The sequence below is a fragment of the Zootoca vivipara genome, chromosome 10 (assembly GCF_965207765.1).
Source record: "Zootoca vivipara chromosome 10, rZooViv2.hap1.1, whole genome shotgun sequence".
NCBI classification, from domain to species: Eukaryota; Metazoa; Chordata; class Lepidosauria; order Squamata; family Lacertidae; genus Zootoca; species Zootoca vivipara.
Genome location: NC_142593.1, coordinates 39,757,302 through 39,779,152, shown reverse-complemented (window position 1 = coordinate 39,779,152; position 21,851 = coordinate 39,757,302). Strand labels below are relative to the sequence as shown.

General features: G+C 45.2%; 1 protein-coding gene across 3 annotated transcripts in view; it reads left to right on the top strand.

The window, feature by feature from the left end:
- Nucleotides 1–259: 259 nt before the first annotated feature.
- Nucleotides 260–21,851, top strand: part of RAB3C (RAB3C, member RAS oncogene family) — a 112,485-nt gene continuing 90,893 nt past the window's right edge. Inside the window, exons 1-2 of one of the 3 annotated variants that reach the window (XM_060280283.2) lie at nt 260–566; nt 9,844–10,071. In XM_060280283.2, coding sequence (XP_060136266.1) covers nt 549–566; nt 9,844–10,071 — 246 coding nt within the window. In that variant the 5' untranslated portion in view covers nt 260–548. Of the gene's footprint in view, nt 567–1,120; nt 1,406–5,810; nt 6,009–9,843; nt 10,072–21,851 lie in introns of those variants that run through there. The other 2 variants (XM_060280282.2, XM_088652732.1) reach the window with 2 other exon arrangements.

Genomic DNA, 21,851 nt, shown 5'->3' with positions numbered 1-21,851 from the left:
TCCTACTGCTTGTCTAAGGGGTCGCAGAAAAACCCACCCACGAGACTGACTTCCAAGCCTGCTTTGCAACCAGATCAGCCAGAGACGGGCTTAATTAATTCTCCAGCCTCGTCTCTGTTGCACTGCTTTGTTTTGCTAGGCATTTTATGTAACTTGGTTGCTTCTGCCACACACACACACCTCCTCCCTCGGCCTCCTTCACCTGCTGTTCTTCTGGATCAGAGTTAATTAATGCAAAATTTCAAAAAAAAGTGCCCAAAGGGAGGCTCAGGCGGATCGCGCGCGTGTTAATAGCGCTGCTAAGAAACTCAGCTCTGCGTTTGGCATCGCTTAATAACGCCGAAGCACGGCTTCCTCCACCTGCCGGGCGGCGGTGGGGCGGGGGAAGAAGGCAAAGCAAGTGCGTTCTCCGCCTGGCCTCCCGACGCCACCAGCAGTCTCAGGGGCCGTCGCTTTCCCCACGAGGGTCTCTCTCTCCCTCTCCCGCTCTCTGTGTGTGGACGTGTCTCTTTCTCCGGTTGGCACTACGGCGCCTGGGCGAGATCTCGATGGAAATATACGGCAAGGTAAGAGCGCTGTGGGCTCCCACCTACCTTCTTTTCAAATACTTCTTTAAAAGCAGCTGACAAGCTTCTCCACCGCTAACGAAAAGGACTGTCCACTTTCCTTTTCTTTGAGAAACAGTATCTAAAACAAGGAAAATGTGGCTTTAAATGGCCGAGGCGGGCTTTGCATTTTCTCTTTAAATATATTTTTATTGATTTGCATTTTCTCCTCCCTCTGGGGGCAACGCGTAGGACCTGCTTCGAAGTAGAAACAAATGGGGGTGGGGTGGGAATTGCATTTCTTGCCTACAGTATTTACCTTCTCCGGGTTCTCCTAGTATCGCCTAGAGAAAGCGCAGAAACTTCCGCCCAACAGCGCGCAAACTCGCGGCCGCGCAGGGCCGTCCTCCCCCCGCGCCCCGTTTCCATGGAGCCGCCGCCTCGAGGGAGTGGGGTGGAGCTCCGGGCGGCGGCGGAAGCGAGAGTCCCTGGGACTTGTAGTCCTGGCTCCCTCCGCTTTCCATTGGACCCGGGCCTGGGACGCGCGGAGGCTCGCACTACAGCTCCCACCAGCCGCCGCGAGGGGCGCTGGGCCGAGGCGCGGCAGGGGAGGCCGGGTGGACAGCTCCGCGGTGCTGAATTGTCTGCTGGGCTGCGAGGCGAGCGTGTTGTTGCTGCTGCTGACGCGCAGGGCGCGTGTGTCTCTCTGTGCCTGTGTGCGTGGCGTGTAGCCGGGGTTGGCCACGAGTCGGCTGCTGCTGCTGCTGCTACTGCTGCTCCCGGTTGCCAGTGAGACCACAGCGGCCGAGGGGAAAGGACAGGTGCGCGGCTGAACCATGAGGCACGAAGCTCCTGTGCAGGTGAGTGACAACAGACCGAAAGGGAGCCGCGAGCAAGCCTGGCGGAACTCTGCGCGCTCGCTCAGGGAAAGGGTAGTGGCTACCGGGGGGGTGAGATGGCGGGTACGCGCACGAGAGACAGGCAGAGCGCGCGCGCCCCTCTCCTAAAGTCACTCGGTTGTTGTGCGATTGCTGCTGGTCATCTTTAGATGGGTTGTTGTTTCTTTCGAAGAGGGAGGGGTGCTGCACTAGGCACAGGTTGTCATATGTTGTTATTTCACACACACACACACACACCAAAATAAATCTTTGGTCACACGTATCTTGGTTGTTCCTTCACTGGGCAGGGAGGATAAGCGAGGCGTCAACTCAAGCATCGCTTACTTAGTGAATCCAAGCCAGCTAGCGAACGCCTTTCCCCTGACAACACCATTTCCTCTTCCAAGAGGGTGAGTGTTAGAGATCCAGGGCGACAGCAGAGGACACAGAGCATGTTAAGGATTGCAGCCTTAATGCTGGAGGTTTCATGTGCACTGAAGAGAAAAGAAGAAGCAACCCAACAGAAGCCCATTCCCCCATTTGGGGGCATAATAACACCAGGGGGAAATGGATTTCTGTTATTGCAGCTTTGTATGTTGGATTATTTTTTAAGAGCACACTAAATCTCCAGCATTAGGGATGCAATCCTAAACACATTTACTAGGGAGTAATCCTTCCTCTCCCCACACACTGAGCATAGTAGGACTTACTGACGAGTAAAGATACACAGGTTTGCTCTGCGTGCTAACGAACAGTGCGGTCCTGTGCAGGTTGACCCAAAAGTTAAAGCGACTGAGTTAAATGCATCTTACTCCCAGTTAGGTATCCGATTGAAGCCTTAATGTTAGATCTTCTGTTAAGTTGCTTTTGATGATGTGATATATATTTTGCCTGAGGGATCATGTAAACCTGTGATCCCTAAATTCTTTTGCATAGTGTAAGTTTTGAAAGCAATGAGTCTCTGATCATAGGTACATCAAGGTAAGAAAATAATAGTAATAACCATAAGTTAATATGTAATGTGTCTTAGAAGGGGGGGGGATAGCAGTTATGGGGATATTGTCATTCTGGAACAAAGAATGATATGTAGCTCAGAAGAAACTGAGAGTATCACTCTTGAAAATGCTTTATCTGGAAGCTCTTACTACCCAGACTGAAGAAATAAAATAAAGTTCAGGTGTTTGTAATGTACAAAGGTATGCATTTTTTATTGAGTCACAATAATTTACTCCCATTTGTTGAGTTATAGGCTACTAAATGACCATTATTACGACTGTCATTTGAATGGCAGCTCTACAATACTGTCATTTGAATGGCAGCTCTACAATACTCATACTGATAAACATGCATCATCTTGGTATTAGAAATTTGGCCACCAAATATTTACTTTCATTCTGAGCTGTTTGGTTTTTGCAATACATTGATTTAGCAAGTGTGTTTTCCCCTTCTGTAATGCAGGTTTTAACATTTATTCTTTCCAATTGCAAAATAAAGTGCAATCTTAAAACAAATGTCAAAATCTCAGTGTTCCCTTATACAGCACCTCTGTAAATGGTTGGGCGTGCTTGATTATGAAAGGTGAATAACCATCTCGACTGAATCACTAGCCCATATTATGCTACATGCTGACATCCCATTATCTCTGCTATATCATTGTATTTTAAACATTTCATCCAGTGTCCTGACAAAACTAGAAACCTTGCTTATTTGTTGAAAGAATAAATATGTTTTTAATCAGAATTAAAGGTGAGTTTGCCGCTGGATTAGTTATGCAGGTTTTGTCTGTTGAGAAAACTTACTTAGGAATAAGACTCAATGAACTCAGTTGGACTTATTTTGGGAGCCATGCTGTTAGGTTAGGATAGGGCAGCAGGACAGCAACCAAACACTGTTACTTGAATGTAGGTCATATTGAACTCAACTGAACTTACTTCTGAGTAAACAAGTATAAGATTGGGCTGCATAGGTTTGTACAAACAGAACTGTGGTTGTAAGGTAGCACAGATAAAAAAAATTGGGCTGAAATATTTTATTTTGCATTGCCTTAGCATATCTTCTGTTTGGATATTATGTATGGATGTTATAATCTTAATCTGACATTTCAAGATGGAAAGATCTGCTCCCCCCTTCCCTAAGCAGCAAAAGAGCTATATCATCTATCTATCTATATCTATAGGTAGCAGCAAAGCTGTAAAAAACAAAGCTGTGAGGTGCGGCAGCATTGAGGTGGACTAATAATGTATTTTTTCCATGTCTCCTCCATAATTATAATTACAGAGCATCAAGGATTCTCTGAGATATGAAAATGCAATCAAGCAGAGTACTTCAGATTAGCATTTAAAGTCCACAAATAAAAATGCTTCCTCCTCCCCCTCCCTCCTGCTCAATATGTCTAGAATAATTCTGAATAAACCTTTAAGCAATTCCAGGTCCCATTCTTTTGTTCTCTGGTGGTTTGGAAGTTTCTAATGGGTTTTCTTTTCTGACTGAGTGTTGTAGTCTTTGCAGAAGAGGTTGTAGGGCTAGTTAAACTAGTTATCTCCTTAGACTCATTTTAATTTGTTAGTGAAAAGAAGCTTTGTCTCTGGAATCCTATGCGTGTCTACTCAGATATAAGCACATTTTATTCCACGGGGCCTTATTCCCGGGTAAATGAGTATAAGACTGCAACCTTAGTTGCCTACTATTCCCCACCCCCCACCCCCCAAAAAAGCTTTTTGTTGCAGAGACAACCAATTCTCTTCCTTAGTTCCTTAGATGTATATAGATCATGGAATTAAATTGAAAATACCTGTTTATATCATTTCTACCCCACCTTTCCTCCAAGAAGCTCAGGGTGGCATCTTTCTCTCCTGCATTTTATCCTCTCAAGAATCCTATGGTATAAGAGACCGAGAGTGAGTGACTGGCCGGAGGTCACCCAGTAAGCTTTGTGGCTCAGTGGGGATTTGAACCCAGGCCTTCCAATTCCTAGCCTAACACTCTAACCACTGCACTACAGTGGATTTCACAACCAACGTACATGCTAGTGGATTTGAGGTAGTTCCACACATCACATTCCCCATTAACAGCAATTGCACAGTTAATGTTACACACCTGCCAAAGCAGTGGGGTCAGATGGGGAAAGCCTATGTCAGGAAGTGCCCAAATCCCAGAGCTTGGCTGGGTTCTATTTCCCATCATTTCCGATTCCTGCACTTCTGGCCTTATTAGCTGACTCAGACTGCACTGATCCTTTGCCTGCCCTCGTTTTCTCTGGAAGCAACATTTCCTTGCTTTTCCTCAGCAGAAGACATTTTACCCCACCCTTCGATTGCACACAAATCACTCAGGGTGGCATGCGACAATTAAATTTGCAATAAACCAACCATGTCAAAAAAAATTCTATAAAGGTAGGCATAACAGATGAACACAGTATTATGCACAGCAAGGCAAACGCCTGCCAGAATAATAATAATAAAAAGCCTACTTGCTATTTGGCAGAAGGCAACAAACTACTTCAGCTTCATGGGGCAAGTATGCCACAATTTAGGTGTAGCCACTGAGAAAGCCCTTTTGCTTGTCTCGGCAATGTCTCACCATAGGTAGGACACAACATGCGCTGTTCAAAGCACCTGGGAATCTTAGAGATAGAAAACAATCTGTCTTAGGTTACAACCACACCATACATTTAATACACTGTTACACCACTTTAGCAGTCATGGTTTCCCCCAAAGAATCCCGGGGGAACCAAGGATGCTGAGAGTTGTTAGAAGATCCCTCTTCTCACTGAGTTGCAGTTCTCAGAGTGGTTTAACAGTCAATATTTCTTTTCAGGGAACTCAGGGAATTGTAGCTCTGCAAGGGGAATCTCTTAAACTACAGTTCCCAGGATGCTTTGGGGGGAAGCCGTAACTGATAAAGTGATATCATAGTGCTTTAAATGAAAACTGAGGCTATGATCTTATTTTCCCAGGACATTTATTTATTGGTTGATGACAGGCCTATTTACACATACATGTGTTTACTGGGCTTGACAACTTTCAGATGAACATGTCGAGTTTCCTTTATTGAAACCATTGTGTGTGGGACAGAGCAGCTCCTTCTGTAGTGTTTGATGTGTGATGGTCCATTTGCACATGCAAGCCATCGATGGTAAGTTGAGTTTAGGATTTCTACCCCACCCCCTTGTGTCCATCCCCATGCACAGAAACAGGCCAGGTTGAGTCATCATTCAGAAATAGAATGCTCATTTACTGGGAGTTGAAATGTGGTGGCTGGCATCCAAGTGATGGTGGTTGGTAGAAAGAACCATCTGTGATGTCACAAAAGAATCCCTGGAGTCAGAAAAGATTCCCTCATCTTAACTGCTCTCACGTAACCAAGTTTACCTGGAGGATAGTTGGGGCTTCTTTGTTTGGAGATGAAAGATCTGACATGGACCCTGCACACATTAAAATCCAGAGGAGGGGGGGAAACTGAATCCAACAGAGCCATCACTAATGGTGCAATACAGAGCATATATTATTTCTTATTTGTGGCATCCAAAAGACTGAGTCAACATTTCCATCCAGCTATCCACCGTGATCCCAAGATGACTTTCCCGGTCAGTCGCTACCAATTCAGACCTGATTAGTGCAAATGTGATTAGGATTCCTCACCCCCAAAGTGCATCCCTTTCAACTTGCTGACGTTGAATCATGTTTTCCATTTTAATGCCCGTTCACCAGGTTGGGAGAGTTCTATTTGGAGCTTTTCACAATTCCTTTTTGTTTTAATCACCCTGAACAATTTGGTATCATCAGCAAACGTGGCCACCACACTGCTCACTCCTAGCTCTAGGCCATTTGAGAACAAGGTAAAATGTGCTTGTCCCAATGCAGATCCTTGGCAAACCCTTTTAATGCACCCCAGCATTGCTAGAAGTATCCATTTCTTCCTACTATGCTTCCTATTCTTTACTGGGTTACTGGCCTTGTTTTCTTATCTCTTGACTGCTAAGCTTATGAGTCTTTGGTGACAGACTTTTTCAAAAGCTTTCTGAAAATCTAAGTACACAATATTTACTTGATCAGCTTATCCACATACTTAATGACATTGTTAAAAGACTCTTAAAAGGTTATTAGCTATGACTTACCTTTGCAGCTATGATTCCTCTTCAGCAAAGTCTTGTTCTTCAGTATCGGGGACGGGAACAACTCAAACTTAGCACAACAGGCTGTTTTGGGGAAGCCACACCTACCCACCCCACACTTTACACCAAACGTGATGTCAGGTGTGGTGGGGCAGGTAAGAGAGGGGCTTCAAAGAAAAAAATAGTGGCTTAAAGCAGGCTCTTGGTCATTCTTTTTATGGAGCCAGGCAAATCAATTTGTCCAGTGTTCAGCATAATTCAGAATGCTCTGACTTTTTTTGTCATAGAATAATGGAATTGTAGACCTGGAGGGGACCCCAAGTGTCAACTAGTCCAACTCCCTGCAATGCAGGAATCCCAGCTAAAGAATATCTGACAGATGGCCATCCAGCCTCTGCTTTAAAACCTCCAGTGAAGGGGATTCCATCACCTACCAAAGTAGTCGTTCCACTGTCAAACAGCTCTTGCTGCCAGAAATTTATATATGATGTTCAATCGGCATCTCCCTTCTTTTAACTTGAATCTATTGGTTGCTCCATCTTCCCTGTGACAGCTCTTTAGATATTTGAAGATGGCTATCATATCTCCTCTCAGTCTCCTTTTATCTAGGCTAAACATACCCAACTCCCTCATAAGGCTTGGTATCCTGACTCTTGATCATCAAAGTCAACCTCCTCTGCACACACTCCAACTTGTCAATACCCTTCTTAAACTGTGGTGCCCAGAACTGGACATCATTTGGTTAACATGTACATCTCACACACAATTGGGGTGCCTTCTTAGGATAAAGCTCAAAACCCTTTGATTGGTTCCATGACCAACTGTTCTTGGGCACAGTCATTTTAGAGCAGTGTTTCCCAACCTTGTGCCTCCAGCTGTTTTCGGACTACAATTCCCATCATTCCTGACCACTGGTCTTGCTAGCTAGGGATGATGGGAGTTGTAGTCCCAAAACAGCTGGCGGCACAAGGTTGGGAAACACTGTTTTAGAGTATCCAGAAATTTCACCCTTTCGTAGTGACCAGAATATTTACCCAGTCAATGTGAGGGTAATTGAAGCTACCCTTTGCCACAAGATGCTTTCCTTTGGATGCGGCTTTTGTTTTTGTTTTGTTTTTTTCATTCTCTACCTAAAGATCACCCTCGGCATTTTGTTCAGGAGAGTTGGGGATAGTATGTCCCCAGTACTAAATTACTTTTGGAGCCCAGAATGATTCTGTGGAGCTCTATGTTCTCACTCACTTGCTGAGTAATACTGTATCATCCCTCCCAGTCCTTCTTATAGAATTTACACTCAGAAATAACCACATTCCACTCGTTCTCTACATTCCACCCTCTATTTTTGTGCTGCCCTATAAAACCACGCCTTCCACCATCTCATCCACTCATTGAGGCTGCTCAGTTCTGCCTCCCCAGCTGACCCTAATGTGCAGAGGACTTTAGTGAGAAGAATAGCACAAGGAAACGAAATTGGCAGTTACTGCCGAGTGACGGGACTGGGATGCCTTTATGATGCCTCTGAACACACCAGGCTCTTCATAATTGAGGAAAAGTAAAAGGAAGCATAGCAAGCCTTCAGATGGGAGTGGTTATGTTTAATCAAAGAGATGAGTGGGAGTCTGCTTCCGTGTAGTGATAGCAGCAGGAATTCCTGAATCAGAGACTGTCATGAATAATTATATATATATATATATATATATATATATATATATATATATATATATATACACACACACACTGCAACTCCATTCTTTGAAGTGCTCTTCAATTCATTTGTCTCGTAACACCAGCCAGTGATCCAAACTCCCCACCCTCAGAATGAAATATTATCAGACAAGCTGTACTTTTAAAAGGAGGATAAACCCATTATGCATTCAAGCAGAATTGAAAGGCTGGAGAGAACACTTGAAAAAACAATCCAACCCCAACATCTCCGCAAGTGCCCTCCATACCACTTGGTACCTGTTCTAGCTTAGCCTGTATAATTTGTATTTTAGTGTAATGCAAGAAAAGACAGTGTGTGCTGTGGTGAAATACATTCTCAGCCTTGGTTGTTTCCATTGAAATAGATGGAACAAGTTAAATCTTGATGTAACTTAAGCCCCAGGTAAGTGGGGTTAGGACTGCAACCTAAGTGCAACTAACTTAGTCTGGGTCCGGCCCATAGAACCAAGTTTAATTGCCTACTGACAGCATTAGAACTAATGTTGTGTTGTTGTGACTGAAATAATTAGTTTTAAATTAGACAGAATCCATCACTCCAGCCACTATACTGGCTCCAGAGGATGGGACAAGAAGATGCCAAACAGCATGAGACCAAGTCAAGAATTTTTCTGGCGGCCTAACCTTGTACACATCTACTTGAAAGTCAGCTTCAATGAGTTCAATGGGACTTCCCCACCCCAAGTAATTGTGCGCAGGACTGTAGCTGCCATGCAGCCTGAGTCTTTGCAATGTTCATTGTACATAGAGCTGCAGAGATAGGATTTGGTAATAAAACGGATACTAGCGAAATATTTGAAATATTTGCATTATTGTGTAGTGGTTGGAATGTAGTAGTCTAACTTTCTAACCATCAGAATGTTGGACTAGGACTGGGGAAATCTTGGATTCAAATCCTCTTTCACCCACAAAAGTCCACTAGGTGAGTTTCAGCCACTCATAACCTCTCAGACTAACAGTGGTCATGGCAGAAAACTGTTGTAAGCTGCCCCCAGTATCCTTGGAGGAAGGACAGGATATAAATGTTGTAGATACACTGTGTTATTAAAAAGCAGTGCTGTTTGTAAGCAAGGCCAGTACTTAACCCATAGACCTGAAACTGGATTAGTTTTGCAACACTATTGAGAAAAAACCACTTTGCTTCCTACCTTCCACCCTACCAATTTTTTTAACCCCTGAAATGCTTTTCCATTTCATCCTCCCCTGACTTGAATTACGAGGGCCTGTACTGCTTTCCACAGCTATTAATTTTGACTGCAGTGCTGCTACTCGAGGAAGGTTCTTTAGCATTTCTGCGAATGGGGAGCTAGTTCCATACTGTGCTGAGTGAGTCATGATGGTGCTCTTTTGGAGAGGTTTTCAGCACTGGTCAGCACTTAAGTTTATGGCTGGATTACCAGGAGGGTTGGAGAATAGTTTAGGATCTCAATAAACTTGTCCTCTAATATTATGATATGCAGCACTGAGGAGCTCAATTAAATGCAAGCGCTTTGGACTTACATGATGTGAGCCTAAAAGATAGATCACAAAAAATAACCCTCTCTCTTCCCCTTCCCCCACACCACCTTTCTGAAAATTATTACAGATGGCCTCTACGCAAGACGCCAGGTTTGGCCAGAAGGACACATCAGACCAGAACTTTGATTACATGTTCAAACTGCTCATCATTGGAAACAGCAGCGTTGGGAAAACCTCTTTTTTGTTCCGTTATGCCGACGATTCTTTTACCTCGGCTTTTGTCAGCACTGTTGGGATCGATTTCAAAGTCAAGACGGTTTTCAAAAACGAAAAAAGAATTAAGCTGCAGATTTGGGTAAGAACAATGGGGGCGGGAGAGCACAAAACTTTTTCTTCTTTAGAAGCTTGTGTAATGACTATCATAGACAGGTCTCCATATTTGCACTCTTAAAAATATTGGTTTGTGGTTTATTGTTAAATCTGAAGTGGGTACCTTGGCTTAATAGTAGCGTGTTGCCATGCCCTTCTCCTGCTGCTATTTCTTTCTTTCTTTCTTTCTTTCTTTCTTTCTTTCTTTCTTTCTTTCTTTCTCTCTCTCTCTCTCTCTCTCTCTCTCTCTCTCCTCCCCCCAGCTGGCAACAGGTTCCTTGACCCTCTCCAGCTGAGCTGCCTAGTTCTTCAAGCAGCAGCTGCCAAACATTTTGGTACAGCAGCCAGGGATTTGGATGGGTGACAAGAGGACAAAAAGACAGCATTAAGCCAAGCAAAGCCAAACTCACTTTATCATCTGTGTGTGGGCCCCTGGCCACTGTGGGAAACCGGACGCTGGACCAGGTAGAACTTTGATCTGACCCAGCAGGGTGCTTCTTGCGTTCTAATGGCTCCCTAAAATTGGCTGCCTCACCTCATCTAATGGGAGGAGTGGCCCTCGAAAGGCCCCAGACCCAGGAAAAGGGAGGGTTTATTCTCTGCACCCACCGAAGTGCTGTTATGCAATTTTGTGCACCTGCAAGGTAAGGCACCAGTAGTAAACCACTCTTGCAAGATGCTGTTTACCTCCCAAGGGAAACATGCAAGCCGCCAGAAGAGAGTCCTAACAATGGCCATTGGGAGCAAGTGAGAGAGGGAGGGAGGGAGGTAAAGAGACTTTTCACACAACAGATGAATCTTTGCACAACTAGTGAGGGTCAACTTTGCACTAGTGGTGAGTGAAGGTCAACTGATCCCCAGTGTCTTCCTATACATGCTAAACCTCACTGTCTTTGGGGCAAGGCTTGGTGAATGCTTTCATTGCTGTTTCCCCAAGAAGACTTGCTATTGCAAAATGAATTTCCCTTCTGACTGATGCATTTGATTTAGTGTTTTTGCATTCCGTACTTTGTGCTGCACTCAAGGCTAAAGTAAAATGATATGACTGCAGTACCCCCAGGGCTGCTAATGAAATAAGATATGAATCTTGTGAATTGATTTTAAATAAATTGAATGTGTTCCCCTCATTGCATAACTTGCAGTGACAGCTGCATTATTATAAGTGTGTAGACCCCATGTCTGCAAGATCATCGTATCCTTCCATTGTATTGCTTTCATCCAACTGCTTTGGATGTTTGATGATGATGATTTCGTAATTGTGTTCTAAGTGTGGACTAGTGAGTGAAAGGGGACTGTATCCACTGTTTTGTCCTACCCAGAGTAGATCCACTGAAATGAATGGACATGACTAACAAATTCATTCCTTTAGGTGGGTTTACTCCGAGTAGCACTGGATACAGTTCAGGGTCTGTAATTTCCTTGGCATATCATGCAAGCATGTTTATTCAAAGTACAGTATATGTTCCCGTTTCCCACTCTTTGCACTAGTTGCTGCTGAAATTAATATTTGCAGAATTGTTGGATGTGATCATGTGATAGCCCGCTATGAGGAGGGACATACCTTTTTTCCATTCATTCATTCATCACAGCTGTATAGGAGAAGAGCCATAATACAGTGAGAGAGCATATGCTTTGTACCCCAAAGGTCCCAGGTTCAATCCCTGGGATCTCCAGATAGGGCGTGGTACCTCAGAGAACCACTGCCAGAGTGTATACTGAGATGGTTGCACCATTTCTCAAATGAATCTGAATCCCAATGCCAAAAATTCCTTGTAGAAGATAAGGACCCTGAGATTACGATAAAAGTAGCCAAATTTTGTGCGACTGCCATAAAACTCAGGTGTCAGCACAATGATTAAGGCCCCCCCAACGGCAATTTTAGGCTATATTTTAGCGACCCAGTTTTAATTTACATATTCTAAATGCTGAAATATACACACGTGTACCGTCCCTGCCATGTAAATTTTAATGCTACATCGTTGAGTTTTATGATTTTTGATTCTGTATGTGAGCTGGTCTGTGACCATAAATAATAGAATAGAATAGAATAGAATAGAGATGGTTGCACCAGTGGTCCGACTTAGAAGAAGGCAGCTTTCCCTGTTCTTCTGTGTTACTATGTTTAAAGAATTGCAAGCATACAGGGGGTGTAGAGATGTTTTAGGATGTACAGTGGAACCTCTGTTTTCGAGCGACTCAGAAGCTGAACAATTCAGAACCCGAATGCCGAAAACCCGGAAGTGAATGCTTCCATTTTCAAATGCGCCTCGGAAATCGAACAGCTTCTGAGGCATGTTTCTCCATTCTCTCGATTGAAATTGCTGACCGCCCAGTTGTCAAATGTTTCAGAAGTCAAACAGTCTTCCGGAAAAGATTACATTTGACAACCGAGGTTCCACTGTATTTGTGGGAGGAGGTGAAGTTGGAACAGAGACAGCTTTGGTGGCCATCCGTTCTACTATTCAGGCTCTTCGAAAGGCTATCAGGCGTCCTCTGTTGGAAGGTGTCCTCTGTTGGGAGGACTATCTAGTTCAGTGTAAAGATAAAGAAGCATAGGAGGGGGAGAGCAAGGATTTTTAGCATTGCCCGTCAACAGCACCTGAGCAGCAAGCTGTAGCTGGCACACAGCTCAGCTGGACACAATTTTCCCTGCTATGGTGAGATGTGTTGCTTTTCTGTTCAAATTACAGTCATTATTTCTAAATCTGTAGCTTTTATGCAAACCCATAGCCTCTGTTTTGACAATGCATTCATTTCCCCTTTTGTGGCAATGCGTAAGTGGCCGACTTAGAGGCAAGCGTGGCTTGGACTGCCAGATGCTAGGAGCAAACCAACGGGGAAGACTCTCTGATTTCCTGGTTGTGAGCTTCTAGCTGGCATATCTGGCGGACTCAGGGCCGGCTCTACCATTGGGCAGGCAACCACCTCTGGCAGCAGAAGCTGAAGGGACAGTAGCAATTTACCTACCAAACAGTTCCACTTAACCCCCCTTTTATTTCCTGTCTGTTGGGAGACCTGTGAATTCCTGGGCTCCCTAAACTAGCCTGCCACCATCACTGGTGTGATTCAACTGCTATTCTTATTAGCATTTGGCTGTCGGCTGGAAAAGATGCATCAGTTTGTCCTTTGCCCCAGGCAGCAAAATGTCTCAGGCTGGCCCTGGCCAGAAGTACTGCAGATCTGATCCAATACATCGGTTGTTACACTCTTAAGTCCTACCCTAGGGACACATCCATGAGCTCTACCTGAGCAGAGGCTTCCCTGTTAACTTCTTTATCAGACATGATGTCACATTCACAGTGAAATTTCATCTCTTAGCTCTCCTAGCTCTGAAGAGCAAGGCCTACCAGCTACATAGTGAGGTGGCCATCTCAAGGATTCTGGATGCCATGAAAGGGCAGCAAACTGTTACGTTACTAAATTTTTTATTGTTGTGTTTTTACTGCCAGCAAGGAGGAGAGGTTCTGGTGTTGTTTTTCTGCCCCAGGTGCCAAATAACTGAGTTGGCCAAAGGTGCTTATTTACCTTCATGCACAGCCGGGGGGGGGGGGGAGAGATTTGGCACTTTTTGAAATAGACACCTTTTCCCTCGCTCTGCATGGTGACAGGAAAATGCACCCAGTTTTAAAAGTGCTGTATTCAAGCTGGAAATGAAGGGTTGAGAATGTAATGAGAGGATGTTCCTTAGCAGCTGTGGCTTGAATTCAAACCAGGGCTGCAAAGGAGGAAAGGGTGGTAGTTCGGGCATGCATGGAGCGTCTGCTGTGCATGCAAAAGGTTCCAGATTCAACCCTGGCCAGGTAGGGCTGGAAAAGTTCCCTGTCTCAAATTCTGGAGAGCTGCTGCTAATGTCAGGATGCTGTCAGCAGCTGGTTGCCCAGGAAAGTATAAAGAAAAGGAAAAGCTTCTTACCATCCTTTTTTATTTCAATCTTTACAGAGAGAGGCTATAGAACCCAGCCTCTTGGTGTTGTCCCGAGTGACTCTCCACCAGGGGCGTCGCAATAGGGGGCGGGGGACTGGGGCGCCCCGGGCTCCGCTCTGTGGGGGGCAGCGCGGCTGCGGGGGGCAGCGCAGCGCCCCCTCGCTACTGTGGCGGTGGCGCGACTGACATCGCAGAGGCCCCAATGTTTCTGGCCTCGCCCCTCGCTTCTTCCTGGTGGGGCGGAGGCAAGGGGCGGACCAGAGAGCAGCATCAGCGGCGGCCGCTGACGCCCCTCACCGCTCCGCCTCCGCCTGAGTAGGAAGAAGACAAAGCGTGCGGCAAGCCGATCCATAGCGCGCTTTGTCTCCTTCCTACTCAGGCGGAGGTGGAGCGGCGAGGGGCATCAGCGGAGTTGCCCCTCACCGCTCCGCCTGAGTATGAAGAAGCACACGTTGCGCTACGGAGCGGGTTGCCGGCGGCGGTGCTCCAGCGCCCGGATCCGAGACTCCGGGCGCTGGAGCACCACCCCCCGGCAAGTGTGCGTCGTCCGTCGTGACGCATGCGCGTGACAGACGCTCCGCCCTGCAGCGGGGTGCCTTCTGGTTTGCGGCCCGGGGTAGCCAGAAAGCTAGCGACGCCGCTGATCTCCACTCCCTGTCTCTCCCACTTCCTCATTCGTCACTCTCACCATCTCCTCTATGGGTGCTGTCAGCGGCTCCCGGCTGGTTGCCCAGGAAAGTATAGAGACAAGGAAAAGTTTCCTACTGTCCTTTTTTATTTCAGTCTTTACAGAGAGAGGCTATAGAACCCAGCCTTTTGGATAACGGCGTTGTCCTGAGTGAATCTCCACTCCCCGTCTCTCCCACTTCCTCATTCGTCATTCTCATCGTCTCCTCTATGAGTGCTGCTACGTGCCCTGTGTCTTTGAGCTCTTTGCTCTTCTACTTTTAAAGCTTGCCAGGTACTAGGAGATGGAGGGTCTGGGATGCTTTCCAATGACAACATGTCAGCTGGGTGTTGTTCCCATGATTTCCCAGCTTTCCCCTTCATCTGCCTCTGAGCTGCTACCTCCCTCAACCCACTGTTGTAAATCTATACTGTCTTCCTCCCCCTCCCTGGAAGGGTCAGGATGGGGAGGTGGTCTCCACCATTCCTCCTCTACCCAGTCCCTGACAACCAGTCAGTGCAGGCAGTACTGAGATAGATGGATCAATGGTCTGTATTGGTGTGGGACAGCTCTCTGTGAAAGGATGAACTGGAAGTGCACTTAGCATGCAGCCCTGTTTAGGGAAGTTTTTAATGTTTGATGTTCTATTGTGCTTTTAATTCTGTTGGGAGCCGCCCAGAGTGGCTGGGGAAACCCAGCCAGATGGGCGGGGTATAAATAAATAAATAAATAAATAAATAAATATGGCTTTCAGTTTGAATAACCTGATTACCTATGACGTCAGGTGAGTGGCAGGTGGTCCACTTGCAGAGGGTTTGGGGTCTCGTTTTTTGGCTGCATCCTGTCCCCACCCCACCCCTGGTACAAATGCACTGTTAAGCGACTCCACCAGAAAATACCATATATTGGGGTTTACAATGTTTTGTAGCTCCTGAAGACTTCCTTACTCACTTTCCATTGCAGTGGAAAACATGTTACAATTGCCTCTGCTCCTTGATTGGCATTGGCCCCTCTAATCCCTGGCATAAAACTCATCAACTTCTCAGGAGGGAGTTTAAAGCAATGATCAAAGGCTCTGGGGTGGACTCTCTTTGATCACTTGGGTGAGCCATTTTGGAATGAGTTAACCCAGGAATTGAGTTGACACACAGCTCTCAGTTTCTGGGTCTTAATTTGAAGATACGGAATACTCTTTTGCAAGCAGTGCTGTGCTTGCTGCTCTGAAATAACTCTGAGGAGACTCAGCTTTGATAATTGAGCATTCCTATTTAAGCCAGTAATGACATTTAAATATCAGCATGGCTTTTTGCATGCCTTATAATAGAGAGAAATGGAAAATAAAGCACCAATACAGAATTATTTCTTTTTTAAAAAAAACAGGAGGAGACTAGCAGCCGAGAAAGTCCAGTTGCCGCTGGAGTCCTTTCTCAACATCCTTTGGCAGGCGATTCCTCAGCTTTTGATTTGGTTAAGAAAGCCCAAACCTTTTTTGAGGAGGGAAGAAAGAATTCCTTCAGACAGTGCGGGCAGAGACTGATGAGAGGTGATAGGTGCCTTGCATGGTGTAGCAGGATGAATGTCACACTTGACAATCTTTGCACTGTGGAAAGTATAAACATTATTTCTTTATAGCATGTGTAACAACATGTGGCCAGCCAGCCATATTCTTTCCCAGGCTATGCCATTCCCCGCCCCAAGAGTAAATCAACGTTCTGAGCTCACTGAGCTGCGTTGGGGCTCTTCCAGACTACAGCAGTTTTTTTTGGGGGGGGGAGGGTGTATTCTGCAACTTTTCATTGATGCAATAATAGTGTGTTGGTGGTGGATTTATATTTCACCATCCACATAGCATCCTGCTTTATGTTCCCCCAATGTTATGACATTATTGCTGTCCGGAGTACTATAATGTAACAAGAGTGCCCCCTCTAAATGTTACCTAAACAGCTTGGAAGAAATGCTCAATAAATAGCAATCACCATCTTAAACCGCTCTGCAAACAAAATGTTCAATAAACAGGTCATCTGGAAGCAACCAGAGTTGTTCTTCCACTTCCAGCTTTAAGCAGAACAGCACTGTTTGAGTGCAGCTGAATCCTCTGCATCTGGAAAGTCCCCAGAGTTGGTACCTGGCTTTGCTTATTTTCTTCTTCTTGTTGTCTCAGACTCATTCCTCTCCCTCCACATTTGTATCGTGGCTTCAGTGACAAGCCATTAACTTAGACTGCCTTGAGTTCTTCGGCAAAAAGGTGGCATCGAAGGGTAGTAAGTAAATACATAATGTAAGAAGGGGAAGGGGCATTTTATTTCCCATTTGGGTCTCGCCTTCAGTTTGCATTTGAAGGCAAATCTGCCCAGATAGAGCTTCTTGAAAGCGTGTGAACCAAAGCACTAATATCAATCAAAACTTGCACACCTCCAAATTGTGCAAAGCAGTTCTCCAGCCAGGCAGTCTGTACAAAGGTTATGCACTAAAGCTGTGCACTAAATTGCATCTATTAATGAAAACAACATTTTAAGAATGCATTATGTAAAAGGAAATTGCTCTATGTAGCACTGCATAAAATGTTTGGATTGGAGAAATTCATTTTTTGTGTGATTACTTTTTTATTTTTTTAAAAAATGATGCGGGGGAAGTAGGAAACTGAACCTATGATTGGAAAAATGAGAAGCTGTGGGAAACTGCAATGGACAGAACTGCCCATCCATAGCCCATAGGTATTGCTTTGGTAACCGGCAGTCTTGTGGGACTGCGTTGATGACTGGGGAGAAGGGGGTGGTCTTTAACTCTGGTGTTTAACTCTTTCATCAAGTCTTTTCTCCAATGTAAGACACACACACACCCCAATGCTATTTGCACTGGCAGGGTGTGTGGGTGAAAAGTTAGGTACTGTGTTTCCGACTCCCTTCTTTCCCCACCCAAATACTGTAGAATTAGTAGCTTGGCTGTGGAAGGAAAGGGTTAACCCCCACCACTTCCTGGTCTTCAAAGCAACCCAGAAGGCCTTCTAATTCGCAAAACAAAAACTGCAGGAGATCCCAATCACAGATCTCCTGCACCATCACAACTGGTTTGGTTGTGAGTTAATTATATTTCAACATTATATTGAGTTAAATTTAATTATATTTTGGGTTGTTTTTTTATTATTTTTTTAAAAAGATAACTGCTATAGCAGGGGTGTCCTTTAAACTCTTTGGGTTCTTCATTAAGGTGTTCCTTATCCCCTCACCTGGTCATCATGAAGCATTGTATCTACTTAAATGTTACTTGCTAAATAGGTACCCTGAATCAATTTCTAGGGCAATGAAAGTGGGAAAAAAGAACTGACAGCAACTTCCTGTTTTTCCTCTCTCTCTTTTTCTCCACAAGGAAAGCCCAAACCCAAAAAGAAATTTCATAACTGCAGCTTAAGAGAGAAAAGGGCCTGGTAGTTAATTTCCCCTGTGGCGAATTCTCTTTCCCAGTCTTCTCTGGTTTCCTTTCTGTCCAATTTGTGTTAATTTTCAAAGTACCTTGTGCAATACCTGCTGTTGTTTTTCTCTTGTTAATTATCCGAGGCATCGTCCAATTGCCATTTTCCCCCCACAAGTCTTCACAGAGGGCCAAATGACTCAACGCAAATTCAGTATCTACAGGATATTTCCGGAACAATTTTGGGGGGGGGTCTTTTATCAGATTCTTATCCGTCTTGGAGAGAGTTGCTACAAAAGCAGCAGCAGCAGAATTGGTGCATCTAATGCATGGCTGGTGCTGGACTTCAGGGGACTCTTGGTACAGTAGCACTGATTCCCACCCAACCCCCAACCCCTGCATGCGTAAAAGGCAACCCCCTCTCACCGCCTTCATTACCTGCCGTCCAGGTATAGGAGCCAGACTTGGCAGGGCCAGATTAAGACCTTTAGAGGCTCCAAGCACTTAAACGATTTTGGTGCCCCCATATATATCTACTGCAATATATAAACGATAATAAACTGTAAGTTAAAATTATATTTTTCAAAATGAAACGAAAACTACAGTAAGATGGAAAAGAACGTTTATTTTTGTAAACTTCCACTTTATATTTGAAAATGTTCTCCTGCTTTTTTTCTAATTGCAGAGTCTTTGATCAGAGCCTTGAAACTAATCTTGCATGACACACCTGCCTCTATTCTTAGTAGAGATCAGGCAATCCAGCCTGCCTTGTTGCATAGTTGCTCTCTGGATTTTCAATATACCTCAACTGAGAAAATGAATGCTCAGCTTGAGCATTTTACGACCATTAATGTTAAAAATCTAGCAATGGGAAGTTTCTGTGGTGCCCCCCCCTCCCTTTGATGCCATAAGCATATGCTTATTTTGCTGAATAGTTAATCCAGCCCTGAGCCTTGGCTCCCAGCATCTTAGTTTACCCTAATACAACTGATCTGTGGAATCTATAGATTTCTATAGATCTATATAAGAGAGCTTTAGGGCCCATTCAAAACATCAGCGGCCAGCAGCGGAGCATATGCCCGTGCTGTCCAGGGCGGGCACACTCCCGAGGGGGACGTGGCCCGGAGGGTGCCCTCCCACGCGCAGGATAGCCGCTCGGGTGCCTGGAGCAGTGTGCGCGCCCTGCTACCGGGGGTGGAGCGAGCTACCCACGGGGACAGAGCAAGCGGCCCATGGCGGACATTCGGCGTGCCACCTGCCCACAACTTCCAAGCCTCCCCCAAGCTGTCAAAACAAAAGAGGAAGGGGGGAATGCCACCGGCAAAGCAGCGCAGCTTCCCCCTTACTCTGACTGCTTGGGTTAGGCTTGGGAGTTGTGGGCGGACGGCACGCTGAATGTCACCCCCCTCAGTTGAGGGCACATGGGGTGGTCTTCCTCCCCCCCTTCCTACACCCCTGCCAGTGGCACCCACCCATTGCCAAGATGCCACTGGGGTGTTCAGCAGGGGGATGGGCAAAGAGTGGCAGCACAGCTGGGTCAAGCTAGGGAGGGGGCCTTCAAAGTCCCAGAGGCCTCTGACCAGTGCCTGGCCTGGCTGACCGCTGGTTCTGGGCCAGATTTCACATTGTAGCAATTTCATGTTGTAGAAACTGTGCAGTAAGAGAAGAGCGAGTCAGCCTTGAGTTCAGTTGGTTAGAGTGTGTTGATGACAATGCCAGGGTGATGAGTTTGTTCCCTGCATATTCCTGCATTGCAAGGGGGTGGACTAGATGATTCATGGCATCCCTTCCACCTCTATCATACTTTTTTCTTCTTCAATTTACATTTGTATTCAAATCATAATCATAACCATACACATATAGGATTCCCTGAATCCACCCCTCCATGGCTTTCGTTATTAATCTGTTTTCAACTGCATCTTATAATATTCTCTATTCTTTCTTAAAATTCCCTTTTTTTGCCATAGTTCCTGTTACATTACAAGTGTTTCTACATTCCTGCCAAAGCTTTCAGTTGTTTACAGTGTTTTTCAATGTAACTTATAAATCCCCCCCCATTCCTTATTAAAGTTTCTATCTTCTTGGCTGCTAATCTTCCCGGTCATTTTCGCCGTTTTATCGTAGTCCATCATCTTTGTCAACCACTCTTCTCTGGTTGGGACTTGATCTTCTTTCCACCTGTGGGCCAAAAGTATCTGCGCTGCTGTCGCCAACTCTATGATTCTGCCAAGTCTCTTGCGAAGGACGGTGCAAGGTGCATTGCTACACTCACTTATGTAGGAATAAGTTCTTCTTGTCAGCTGGGAAGAAGCAGTGGGGACGATTGCCCGGCTCCTGTACACAACCATAAATCTTCCCTGTGTAAGAAGCATTCCCCAGTCACCAGACTGCTCTCCAATTACCTTCTCTGCCAGCTGTGGTTTTGAGCTGCCTAATGAACAGTGATATGTAGAACCAGCTAGGAACTGTTTCCACTCACCCCTGAAGGCTCCTGAGGGTTGGCCTCTGAGGGCGTTTCGTGCCACAGACTAATTATACTGGGAACAACAGTTCTGGAGGTGGCGTCCGTATCAAGTAATTATCATCATCTTCATGAAACTACACTTCTCATGCTTCTTTGAAAGAAGCCATCACCACTGAACTGATGTAAAACAGATGTGTCTGGTGTGTGTGTGTGTGTGTGTGCGTGTGTGTATGTGTGCGTGTGTACACACTCACAACACACACACAAAGTTAGTAAGCAACTGGAAAAAAAGCTCTTGTAGTAAGATCAAAACATGGGGAAGCCTGGAGTTAATTTTCCATGCTCCATCCTTAAAGGTCTTTCAGTCTTTCAGATTGCCTCCTCTGTTGTAGGTCTACAGACCTGATACATTTAAAGTTTCTTCTGATGGCATTGCAGCCAAGAGCTAACCAACTGTCTGTATTGCAGGACAAACAATGATTTGCAAAAGGTAAAGGTCCTTGTGTTGGCACAAAGTTACTCTTTGTGACATCACAACAGTGGCACATTGACGAGACTGTGTTTGCATTGGAGAGAGGCCACGGTGTCATAGTAACAAACATGCTTTACATGCAGATGATCCCAGGTTCAAGCCTTGGCATTTTAAAAAATGACCAGGTGATGGGAAACACATTTTGCAGAGTCGCTGAAGAGCTGCTGCCAGTCAGAGTAGGCAATATTCCTCTCTAGAGAGATTATTTGCCTGGCCTCTTATAAGGCAGCTAACCCCCTTGTTCCTGTGACATGGCAGGTTCTAAAGCAAGGAGAAACCGGCAAACCCAGGAATGGAGGAGAAGTTTGCTCTTTTTGTAAATTTTAACATAAACTGGCCTAATTCACAACTCCTGAATGAACCCAAAAGCAGCTTTCCTTCGAAATCCAGACCTCTCCAAATTTTTGGATACAGTAATAATAATGATAATTCAGCCAACCATACAATAAAATTAAGAGCAATAAAACCAATCTAAAACACCTGGACAAATGGAATTGTAGACTTGTAGAGTCGGAAGGGTCCCCCAAGGGTCATGTAGTCCACACACACACACCTCGCAATGCAGTGCAATAAAAAGGGTTGAGGATGAAAAGAATACAGTGATTAAAACTTGCTGCTCTACTTATTATGATTGATATCCAGTGTTAGTTATACTTAGAGCAGACCCCCTGAAATCAAGGGATTTGTTACTTAAGGCCACAGATTTCAGTGGGTGTATGCTTGATGAGTATGGGTTAGTTCAGGCGTCGGCAAGGTTATCTGGCCATGGGC